General features: G+C 46.5%; 1 protein-coding gene across 1 annotated transcript in view; it reads left to right on the plus strand.

The window, feature by feature from the left end:
* The window catches only part of SLC13A4 (solute carrier family 13 member 4), a 41689-nt gene that overhangs the window by 25234 nt on the left and 3737 nt on the right, over positions 1–12718 (plus strand). The window contains exons 8-15 of the mRNA XM_024131805.1: positions 1628–1812; positions 3645–3764; positions 5051–5152; positions 5494–5595; positions 6312–6409; positions 6617–6741; positions 9928–10089; positions 11353–11490. Coding sequence (XP_023987573.1) covers positions 1628–1812; positions 3645–3764; positions 5051–5152; positions 5494–5595; positions 6312–6409; positions 6617–6741; positions 9928–10089; positions 11353–11490 — 1032 coding nt within the window. The remainder of the gene's footprint in view (positions 1–1627; positions 1813–3644; positions 3765–5050; positions 5153–5493; positions 5596–6311; positions 6410–6616; positions 6742–9927; positions 10090–11352; positions 11491–12718) is intronic.

Consider the following 12718-nt stretch of genomic DNA (forward strand, 5'->3'; position numbering starts at 1 on the left):
ATCCCACATGCCGCGGAGCGGCTGGGCCCGTGAGCCATGGCCGCTGAGCCTGCGCGTCCGGAGCCTGTGCCCCCCAACGGGAGAGGCCGCAACGGTGAGGAGGCCCGTGTACCCAAAAAAAAAAAAAAAAAAAAAAAACTGAGACTTGGTCTAGATCAGAGGTGTTCAAACTACTCCTCAAAGGTGCTTCAGGAGCATTGCAAATATTTTATTCGAGTATCCTGAGATTTTAAGGCAACTGCTTTTCTGTTCCCTGATTTTCCTGGTACTTTATCACTGAAACAAAATGCAGAAGTAAAATGGATGTCGAATGTGGTGTAAAATTGCAACCATCAATTATAACCCTTGATTTTAAATTTTTGTGTTCATCAAAATCATCTCAATTATGTAGCATCCATATCATCATAAATAAATGCCATTGTTTATTAAATACCAAGCACTGGGCTGAGCATTTGCTCTCTAGTCTTGGCTCAGAGAGGTAGCAACTTTGAACTCCATTTTGACAGAGACGCAGAGAGATGAAATCATGTACCCAAGGCCTCAGAGCTAGTGAGAGGAGAACCTCGATTCAAATCCAAGTCTCCCTGACCCTATGTGTATACTTTCAGTTAAAAAATAGATGTTTGCCCATTAAATGCTACATTTGTTTTCTCTATTGGCAGTCCATGTAAATTTTCATTAGGAGAAAGGATTGTGGAAAATCACTGGACCAGAGAATCTCTGAGGTCTCCTCCAGCTCTTATAATCAATGAATCTTTCAGGAAAATTTGGCGGGATCCAGCCTTTCCCGGGCCCTCCTAGGCAGATGGGGCAGTGGTTACGGGCTTTGAGAAATGTGGCAGGGTGGCCTCTTCCCCTTGGTTTTCCTATGACCTGGCCTGCTGACAGTTGTACCAGGCTACTCCTAGTCTCACGATTTGGGGCCAGGCCTGGCAGGACAGAGGGGCACTTGCTTCTTTAGTCCACAGTTGAGACCAGAGGTCAGCAACTGCTGACCCTGAAAGGCCGTCACATGGACCACGCAGGGCCTGAGAGGACCATGGCCAGGCTGAGGTTTATATGCAAGGGGGAGGGGAAAGTGGGAAGGAAAAGCCAATAGGCAAGAAGGGGAAAAGTGAGAAGGAAGGGAGGAGAGAATCACACACTTTGACTCTCCGCCCAGTGAAAGCTGGACTCTTTCTATAATGCAAAGCTTATTTTTTAGTCATCTCCCAACCAGGACTGTATTTTAATTCCACGTAGAATAACCACCTTCTATTTGGTATTTAGACACAAAGTGGAGAGCAGTCAGTTTTACTGGAATTCAAGTAAAAAACAGAACGTGCTGTTAATATCCATAAGAACAAAAATAATAATAGCTTACCATTTGTTAAATGCCAGGAAGTGTTCCAAGTGCTTTCCATGTACTCTTCAAAACAATCTGGCAGAGAAAATAGTATTTTCCCCATTTTACAGAAACTGCAGCTGGGATGGGGCTGCCCAAGTTGGTAAAAGGTAGAAGTGGGACTGGGATTTGTTTTTCTGGCACCCAAGCTTTCCACTGCACAATGGTGCCCCTGTTTTTCATGCTTTGTGTGCCAGACGGCCCAAGCTGGGTTGGAGAAATTCACTGATTTTCCTTTGGTAGGAAAAGCCACCAGTCCGGACCCCCAGCCCCAGGAACCAGGAACTCAAAAGAAAGTATAAGTCCCAGCATGACCAAATGATCTGCAAGTGCCTCTCTCTGAGCATCTCTTACGCTGCCACCATCGGGGGCCTGACCACCATCATTGGCACCTCCACCAGCCTCATTTTCTTGGAACACTTCAATAAGTAAGTAGTTCACTCGGTCAACAAATTATTTACTAGCCACCCACTGTGTGTCAGGGACAGAACCAGGTGCTGAGTATACCACAGAAAATCGAACCAGAGCAGGTTCTGTACCAAGAGGGAAAAAAGATGATCAAGTCATTACAGTTAAATGTGACAAGAAGGGTGGGATTCTGCTGGGGGAGCCCTGCCTGCTGAGGGACCCCACCCAGTCTAGAGGGAGGAAATGACTCCCCAAAGAGGCGACGATGAAAGTGGAGACCTGTAGGCCAAGCTGGAGTTAACTAGATGAAGGGAGATCTTCCAGACAAAGAAAACAGTGTAGTAAGCTCAGAGGCAAGAGAGCAGAGCACATAAAAGCAAATGACAGAGGGCAAAAGGAGGCCAGGGAGGTGGATGCGCAGATCACAGAGGGCCTCGCAGGGCCCACTAAGGAACTTGGACTTCATCCGAAAGGCCGTGAGAAACCTTTGAAGAATTTTAGGCAGGGAGTGAGGTTATCATATTTACAGTTTTGAAAACTCATTCTGGATTTTAAAAATGGACCATGGTTTGGAACAGAAAAGGCAGGCAGCAGGAAGATAATCCAGGACACAGCACAGATGCCCAGGAGAGAGCTGATGGTGGCCTGGGCAGCAATGGGAGGAGAAATGGCCAGATCTGAGCAAGATTCAGAGGGAGATTCGACCGGCCTGGGTAGGATTAGGAAGAGCCTGAGAGAGGGAAAGCCCAAGTCTCATTGTCAGGCTTGGGGCTTCAGCAGCTGGGGAAACAGAGTTGCCATTGACGTAAATGAGGGGAAAGATGAGGAAATGTTGATACAGAGGTTGAGATGTCCAGGTAGACACCTGGGCTGGGGCCACAGCTCTGCCCAATGATGAACAAGGAGTCCACCAGATAACCTCCTTGGCCCCCTAAGACCAAGGAGGCCCCCTAAGCAGTGGATGTTGATAACAGATTTGGAGATTCCAGGCCATGGTTCTCCTGTGGGCAAAGTTCACATCTAGAACCTTCACGAGGCTCTAGAGACCGAAGTTCTCCAGAATTGATGCCTTGTGTCCCCCAGTCAAAACACATTCCTTGTGGGCTTCCCTGGTGGCGCAGTGGTGAAGAATCCGCCTGCTGATGCAGGGGACATGGATTCGAGCCCTGGTCCGGGACACATGCCGCGGAGCAACTAAGCCCATGCACCAAAACTACTGAGCTTGCGCTCTAGAGCCCCTGAGCCACAACTGCTGAGCCCGTGTGCTACAGCTACTGAAGCCCATATGCCTAGAGACCGTGCTCTGCAACAAGAGAAGCCACCGCAATGAGAAGCCCGCGCACCACAACGAAGAATAGCCCCCGCGCACCTCAACGAAGAAGAGCCCCCGCTCGCCGCAACTAGAGAAAGCCCATGCGCAGCAACGAAGACCCAACGCAGCCAAAAATAAATGAAATAAATTTTTTTTAAAAAACCATTCCTTCAGTGACTTTATAAACAAAGTACATCAGATTGCCTCCTCTATTCTGTTGTCTTGAAAACCAGATCAGAATCTTTACATAAATTAAGAGCAAACATCCAGAGTGATTCTCCTGAGTGCAAAGTATATACACTTCAGTGGTATCAATTTTGGTTGCATGGATGCTTTTTTAGCTTATTTCATAATTCTTGGCAGGGCTCAGTACAGTTACAGCTGCCAAGTGAGTTCTAGATAATGTTTTACCATATTTTTATCATTATCTCTACCATTAGCTCTGCTCTGTCTTCTTAAGGACCATTTAGCTTACTACCCTGAAATACCACATGGAAATCCACCCTTTTCTAATCACTGACCTGGTTCTTTCCCCTCCAGCCAGTATCCAGCAGCAGAAGTGGTCAACTTCGGCACCTGGTTCCTCTTCAGCTTCCCCATCTCCCTTATCATGCTGGTGGTCAGCTGGTTCTGGATGCACTGGCTGTTCCTGGGCTGCAAGTGAGTCCCAGGGCCCTGCCAGCAAGGCTTTCCTGTCCATCCAGGGTCATGGCGCAAGCCCTGGAGGGTGCCACCCAACGGGGAGCTGCCAAGTAACCACAGAGGGTGCCCGGAGGAGGATGCAGTGGACTAGATGAGGAGTCAGGCATCACATCTTCTAGACACGCTAAACATACATGGACTCTGCACTTCACTATGAGCTCTGCAATGAAATGTTCTTAATTTCAACCAACTGGTCAGGGGAAGTGCTGGATTCATAAAGAGTCTGAATCGGAGAGTGTTTAATGTAGTTCCATACAGAGTAATTTGAACTAATTTCTAAAGAAATGATGCCAAGTAGAAGTTCCCTTAGGCTTAATTTTATAGACGTGACTGATTTATACTTAGTAGCTGTATGAAATATGCTCATATCCCTCAAAATAATATTAGACATTCCTCGTGCAATATTATTTCTAATATTAATTTGCTTAGCCAGCCTTTTATGCATTACAGATGCTTACTCCAAATTTGATGCTCCGAACACATAAAGGGAAGATGTGTATGATGTTTTGCTATTAGTCCGGGGACCCAACATTCCCATTGCTCAGGGAATGTTCTCTGAGTTGACTTTTTTTTTTAATAACTCAGAGACAATTGTCAAATCAAAGATAACTGTATACTTCTATGCCTCCAGTGTTGCTAATTGAAAAGTAACACCCACTTTCACCCCAGACAAGCCTTGTCTCTAGACAGATACACATACACACACCTATGTGTGTGTGCAACACACAAATATATAAGCATCTATACACACATGCCGCATCACATTGGTTCTCACTTATGTAAAGGACGAGTGTGTAGAGACTTCCCCAGTGGTCCAGTGGTTAAGACTCTGCACTTCCAATGCAGCGGGTGCGGGTTCCATCCCTGGTTGGGGAACTAGGATCCCACATGCTGCATGGCGTGGCCAAATTTAATTAATTAATTGATTGATTAATTAATTTAAAAACCCAACTGGGCAAAAAAAATTAAAAAGACAAGTGTGGAGAAACAACCCCACATAAGTACACTTGCACAAGTTCATGAGACATGACTTTACATTTATATACCAGAGATATACCCGAAAGGCTGGGGAGAAGGCTGATGAGAGGCTGATCAAGAGATCAAGTCGCGTGATAGGTGGGGCAAGTGGAGAGAAGCGCCATCACAGCCAGCCAGCGAGTAGTTTAGTATTTGCTTAAGACCTGTTCTCCTCTGGGCCTCAGAAGTGTGCTTCCTTTATTCTTTTGCTCATTCTCCCATGTCAGTTTTAAAGAGACCTGCTCTCTCAGTAAGAAGAAGAAGACCAAAAGAGAAGAGTTATCAGAGAAGAGGATCCAAGAGGAATATGAAAAGCTGGGAGCCATTACGTAAGAATCAGCCCTTCACCCTCTCTCCTTCCCCAGGAGAAAGTGTGGCAGGTAAAGTGTGCACAGAAGCAGCCTTGTTCTCAGCGGTCCCTTGAGCTGGGGGAATTTTCCTCAACTACGAATCCAGGCATTTAGAGGTGCTACTTAATGCCAAAGTCAAGCTGGCCTAGACTCTAAGGGCCACCCTTCCCCTCTGCTGTATTCCAAGTCCAAGTGGTTAAGCAGTAGCTGCGTTTTAGGTCTCCACTATTAGAGCTCTGCATACAGGAGCATCCCAAAGCAAATTTTGAAAGCTAACAGAAACTTCCCAGTTCCTGGAGTGGGTCTGTTTTCTTTTATAGCTACCCGGAAATGGTGACTGGATTTTTCTTCATCCTGATGACGGTGCTGTGGTTTACCCGGGAGCCTGGCTTTGTTCCTGGTTGGGATTCCTTCTTTGAAAAGTAAAGGATATTGTCTCTGAGAACAACCCCCTAACCCAAACCCTTCAGGCAGTACCCGCCGGTGTCCCCTCCTAGATTCTTCGGGAGAGCTGTGAACCCAGGAAGCACTTTGTTCCCTTGAAAGTCCCCCTTTTTTAGGGAGGCTGCAGTGTGGAGTCAGGAAGAAAATAGTCTTTGGAGTCTGAGTCCAGGCTTGGGATCAAGAGCTGCCACTTACCATCCACATGACCTTGGTCTTGTTACTTAAGCTCTTGGAACCTCAATTGTTATGAGAGTTAAAGGAGACTATGTCTGTAGAGTAAAACACCACCTGTAAAGACCATGGCCATAGTGGCCGAGGCCTGTCCCACCCCTACATATTCCCGAGGGCCAGGGCCACAGGCCACAAGCTCTCAGTGCCAGCTTGTGACCCTCCCAGGAAAGAGAACTCATCCTTTTCTAGTCTCCTTTATCTAAATAACTCCTGACCACTCCTTTTAATAGGTCCATAAATTCACACTAAGACATCTACCGTAACCAGGCCCTTCCTCCAGACATTAACCGTTGCCCATTAAATCCACCACCGGACAGCATGGCAGCAACTGGCAAGAAGGAAGGTTGACGTCCCCTCTAGACTAGGTCAAGAGAGGCACTGTGTTCAGACAGGCTGTCCTGAGACACGGTGTTACCCCTGGGCTTCCTGACCCTCTCCCCAGCTCTTCTTGTCTCTTCGCCAGGAAGGGCTATCGCACCGACGCCACAGTCTCTGTCTTCCTTGGCTTCCTCCTCTTCCTGATTCCAGCGAAGAAGCCTTGCTTCGGGAAAAAGAACGATGGTGAGAGGAGTTCAAGAGAAGAAGTTGGGGCTGGCTCTAGTCAAATAATGGTCGAAGTCAGAATTTTGGGAGGAGCCTTACCAAAGCCCTTCCAACTCCTCCCAGAATAGCAGAGTATCCTCTGGTTCATCAATTAGGCCCCTGTCTCCACAAATCACACCCATTAGGGTTCATCTGGCTCTGCCTCGCTGTCTACCTGTGATCCAGGGGAGGACCAGGAGCCCTCACTGGGGACGGAGCCCATCATCACATGGAAGGACTTCCAGAAGACCATGCCCTGGGAGATTGTCATTCTGGTGGGAGGAGGCTATGCTCTGGCTTCTGGCAGCAAGGTAACCCTTGAATCTGTTCTTATTGGGTCCAATATTTTTCCAGCAGCTTTACCTCTTGAGTCATTATGGTGCTGGGAAGGAAGATTCAAAGGCGCTGAGAGGTGAATGTTCACCCAAGTCACTGGGAAGGGAAGCAGTTCAGCCAGGAATGGACATCCTGTCCCACCTTCTAAGCTGGCACTACTGTGAACAGAGTTACAGATAGCTGTGCCACAGTCACGGCACACAGGCATTCACACCTCACTTATGGGCCCACACTGCTACAAGCAAGAGATGTATTGGACTTTGTAGGCATGTCCTTCTGGAGTTTTGACAGTGGTGATAGGTGTAAGGTGTAAGGGCCCAGTGATGCTCCAGACTGACTCACAGCAAATTGTGAGTCCATATGCATATGGACTCCATATGCATGGAGTATGTATGCTAAAGAGAATGTATGCTAAAGCAGATGTAAATGCCCCCCACTTCCTGACTGGGAGGATTCGGGATGAGATCTTTTAAAGGGGGCTAGCGGGAAATAGTTGATTTTCCTAGATTGTTAGCCCTTCCTGAAATAAACAGCCCTAAGAATCAAGCAGGTTAGGGGTCTCCCTGTTTTCTTCCTCTACCTCGTCTATCTACATTCACCCATTCTAAACTTGGCTCACTTTTGACTGCCCATTCATTGTGGGCCTAAATGCTCTCTACATCAGTAACAAGGTCACAGAATCCTCCACGTGGAAGGAGCCATGGAGGACACTGAGTCCCATCTTCCCACCCAAATAGAGATTTCCCTCCAGGACACCTCCACAAAGAATATTGTTCTTTACTTTCAGTTCAGGTCTTCTGGATGTCTTCCACTCTTTGTTCTGGCTTTCTTCTCAGGAACCCTCTCCTCTCGTGTAATAATTATTAAAACAACAAAGACAATCATGTCCCCTGAGATCATTTTTTTCTTCCAACTAAAACTCTCCAGTTCCTTTAACCATTCCTCATAGTAGTGACCCCTTACCATGCTGGTCTTTCTCCTTAGGACCACTTTGCCTTTGCTCAAACACAGTCCAGGGGTGGTCAGTCTAGTGCAGAGTAGAATAGTTAATTACTCAAGGCCCATCCTGTATTTTTATGGGAGCTTTTATAAGGCTTCATTGTCATTCATGTCGATATTTATACTGAAACTGCAGTCAACTAAAACGCTTCATTCTTTTCATTGTTAGCCACTATTAAGCTTCAAGTCCTTCAACCAATCCTGTATATACGCTATCAATATTTCTGATTCCAAGTTCACAATATCATATTTATCTTTGTTGAATTGCAGTGGTTAGTTTTGGCCTCTGAGCCTAGCCTGGCAAGATCTCTTTTTTTTTTTCTTTTTTAACCAAAATTGTGCATGCATAGTTGGTGTAACTGTAGAACCTACTGACTACTACTTTAATAATATAATTCAGGTACAATATGTGTGATTCCTACTGAATTTCAAATAATTTCAGTCTTAACATTAGTGAGGAAAATCCAATAAAAAATGTTTTCATACCAAGGGTTTAAAAAATTAAGGTTTCCTTTGTTGTGTTTTTTTTTTCCTAACTCTGCAGTCTAATTTACCAGTTTATTTCATTATAGTATAAACTAGTTGTTCTGAAAAAAAAAATTGCCATTATTTCACTTTACTTACAAGTACTATGTGGAAAACATGATAAATAAAAATCCATTTCTTTATAAAACATACTGTTTCCACTCAGCTAACTGCTCTCCCTCCCCTCTCTTTGTCCAGAGAGCAAAGTTTAATGTGTCACAAGAGATAACAATTACAGAGTTCCTGTAGGCCTCGAGGCTCTGCACCCACCATTAATTGAGGTAGCCCCCACATACTGGATTTATAGCTCTCGGTCAGTTGAGAAAAAAGAAAGGGAAGTGGTCCAAGGTAAAAATGGCTACATGAGAGAATTCTGAAGCCCTTTGGTCATCAGTCAACTATGAGCATGCCATGAAGTGGCCAGGGTGCTTGTGGAGATCAAATGAGGTTTTGATGAACTTGGAAGAGAGGAGAAAGGGTGGCCTGCTGACAGTGTAGTAAGGCAGTCTTTAACAGTGAAACATGAGTAGGGCTTACAGCTTGAGGAATCATAAAATGTCTCACCTTGCTTTCTGCCCTACTGCCCATTTCTTTATTGCATTTGCAATCTAGAGGGTAAATAGGAAAAGTCAGAGCTTGTCAACCATAGAAGGGAGAGAAGGGAGGGTGGGGAGAGCTGGAGAATGCATATGGCAACCTGGGGTTTTTTTAAGAACATAAACTCAATTGTGCCCTTCATTTTTAGGGGAGGGGGAGAGCCCTCATCATTGGCAGATGAACCTCTTCCAACCTAATGAATTATTCCAAGTGGGAATATTTATTGATTTGAGTAGATGTGTACAGGTGTTGCTAATGGAAAATATCCAAGCGTGGCAATATGCCTTTATATCGTGTTGCCAAAAAGCATGGGCAGATGGTAGATCCTGATGTCAGCCACGATGAGATTTGAACCTAACACAGGTTGAGACTGAGTGACTGTTTCTAGGCCAGTGACGTGGCACCTTCCCCACTACATGGAGATAGACCTGTAATCCCTCTCTCCTCGTTACTCATGTAAAACTTCTAATGTTCAGTCTTGCCCATTCAAGGCCCCCAAAACCAGAGGAAAGGTTACTATCCAAACATGTTGATAATTTTTCCCATTTCATGGGTGATAAAATAAGAGAAATAGATTTCAAAAGCAGGATTAAGGATTACACTTGGCAATCTGTGTAAAGGGCATTGTTGATTGAAGGCACAGCATGAGACTGTCAGAGGCTGGAGAAAGAGTAACAAGTTTGAAGTTGAGGGGCTGATCACCCCAAAGATCTCCAATCCCTGCCAAGACATATCAGTGCTAAGGAGGATCTCAGCAAGTAAAGGCTCTCCGTGCCCTGTGACAGTGACTGACCAGGAGGCCCTAATTAGACTGGTGTACAATCATTAAAAAAAAGAATTTGCTGGGCTACATAGTGATCTAATCATAAAAAATCAGGAATGCCTGTGGGTCCAGTCTGCCTGAAAACAGCGAAGCAAATTAGATGGCTCCTGGTGGTCCCTTTCAGCCCCTCACCATCCCTGACCTTCTGGAGGCTAAGAATTCCACTGGGAGTGGCCTTTCCCGCTTTCTTCTCACTGCATCACCTTGTCTCCTGCAGAGCTCCGGCCTTTCCACGTGGATCGGGCACCAGATGTTGTCTCTGAGTAGCCTCCCACCGTGGGCTGTCACCCTGCTGGCGTGCATCCTGGTGTCCATTGTCACAGAGTTTGTGAGCAATCCGGCCACCATCACCATCTTCCTGCCCATCCTGTGCAGCCTGGTGAGTAGAGCAGGGTTCCCAGATATCCAGACCAGCTACCACAGGAACAGACAGGGGCAGGCCCGGGCCCAGGGGCAGTGCCACGGCTGGACTTTCTCTTCTGGTCATTGCCACAGCCTTCACTGATTGGTGTTCAAGCCATAGCTTGATCAATGAAGTCTATTTCAAATAGCAACTGATAAGTAAAAAGACAATTAATAACAGCAAGAGTTCTAGAAACCCTTTTCCAAAGGACTAGGCTTAGTTTAGGGGCAGCCCTGAATGGAAACAAGAGTGGACAAGATAACCTTAAAACCCTAGGATTCTAATACCCCACAATCATCATCAACCTTTCTCTCCTAAGATGAGACCTAACAGGAGGGCGGGAGAAATAGCTACAGAAAATGGAGGCAAAATGCTCCCAGAAGTACTCCCGCTGCAGAGACCAAAACCACAGCTCTGTCATCAGCGCCTCCACCCAGCTTCTCTGTCCAGGAGATTCTGAGAATTATGAGCAATGCCAGCCTCATTCCACGGTCTCAGAACAATTTGTTATTAATGGAATAGGGGAGGGAGCAACTGCCAGATCTCAGCCTGGCTAAGCAGCCCCAAAGGTAATGCACCAAACAAAATGCTGCCTCGGTCCCATTCTGTGAGGTGGAACCTATAAAATGAAGGCTCCTTCTCATTGCCAACAAAAGAATATCCTCCTGCTCTTTCTAACCCCAAACTCCTCCCAGCCAGTCTTTGCTCATTGCTCAGATGACTCCCTCCAGCTTCTCCCTTCCATCATCCTGCCTGTGTGAGCACGGGAATGCACTGAGTTAAAACTTGGCAACACTGAGGGTAAGACCACGGGTTCAAGTCCCATGTAAGGCAATTATCTTACCTAGGAAAAAAAACCTTAATTCTGCATCCCAAGAGCGAGAGATGCCTACTCCAATCAAAGCAGCTTATTCATGAGATTTGTGTTTGAAGAATTTCTCAGCTAAAGAATAAAATTTTAAAACCACTTCCTTAGACCAGCACCAGGAAATGAAAACATCCCTTCTGGGAAGTGACTTGGAGCCCATGTTTTCATGAGCAGTGAGTGAGCAGGGGGGGCCCGTCCAAGCAGCCCAGCACTACATGCATTAGAGGGTGCGATTGAAGTGCCCCCGGCACATGGTGTCCAGCCAAGGTCAGCCAACACCAAGCCATCATTTAAAGCACATTCATGAGAGTAAGCACAGGAAACGCAAGTCTAATCTGAAGACTAACGCTTCTGTGAATTCTCTCTCCTAGTCCGAAACGCTGCACATCAATCCGCTCTACACCCTGATACCGGTCACCATGTGCATCTCCTTCGCAGTGATGCTGCCAGTGGGCAACCCCCCTAACGCCATCGTCTTCAGCTATGGGCACTGCCAGATTAAAGATATGGTGAGTCGTGGGTGTCCTCCTGCCAGGCCCACCTGCCGTGAGGACAGGGATGCCTGGCCCCACGGCCTTCTCCTCAAGCTTATTATTTTGTAAGCGGTGCCCTTGACCTGTCATAGCTCAATCTGCTGTGGCAGAAAAAAAGGTCCTGGTAAAAGGTTTCTGTATGGTCCATGAGCACCAAGAACAGCAAAAGTGTGCTCTTCCCAATCCCTATCTGGGAGAAAGTGGGAATGTGGACAGAAAAAGCTGGGACAGACACGGGATGTGACCCAGTGCCAGAAGGTAAGAGCTTGTTCTAGTCTTTGCCTCAGTTTCTTCATTGGACTGTGGGGATATTCACTCAAAGAGTTGCTGGTTTATTCATAGAAGGTTAAGTCTGAGACACTGTATGAACCTAGGGTGATAAGAACAGGATCCTTCTATTCAACTCTCTCCCCCAGGCAAGCAGCCCCTGAAGCAACAACTACAAAATGAAGCACTCACAGATCATTTCTTAGTTTTCAGCGAGGCTCCCAAAAGACAGCTCCGAGGGTACCTTTTGCCACTGATTTTAGTGTGCAGCACATCCACTCTCCACCCTTAACCTGTGCTCACTGCTATGCTTTTTAATACCCAGGGCTGACAGGGTTGGGAATGGAGGAAAAAACTAATTCAGATGACTGGGCCCGGCTGACTGAAACCCAGCCCCTTCACCCTTGCTGAGGGCCTATCTACTTTTCACTCAAATCCAAACTTGATCTCAGCAGCCCTGTAAATATCAACTGGAGAAAAGGAAGAGCTTCAGGCTGGGAGCAGATATTCAGATCCTTTCTACTTTCAAACTGCTCAGCTGAGTCATCTGAATTACTTCAGGGAAGAGAGGTCACAGCCACCCTCTGCCCCCCTCAGATCTTACTACACAACCCTGTCTGCCCCTACTGAGCTCTGCCCCAACTACCCTATCCCCACAAACCAACCCACCCCCCACCCCCGGCCCCCGTCGCTCGATCCCTCGCCATGTGCTTCCCCGGCTCACCCCAGCCTTCTACCCTGGAATCAACTGATCAGAGACAGTCTTTTGGTTTTTTTTTAACATCTTTATTGGAGTGTAATTGCTTTACAATGGTGTGTTAGTTTCTGCTTTATAACAAAGTGTATCAGCTATACATATACATATATCCCCTCCCTCTTGCGTCTCCCTCCCACCCTCCCTATCCCACCCCTCTAGGTGGTCACAAAGCACCGAGTT

This window comes from Physeter macrocephalus, chromosome 5 (genome assembly GCF_002837175.3).
Source record: "Physeter macrocephalus isolate SW-GA chromosome 5, ASM283717v5, whole genome shotgun sequence".
Lineage (NCBI taxonomy): Eukaryota > Metazoa > Chordata > Mammalia > Artiodactyla > Physeteridae > Physeter > Physeter macrocephalus.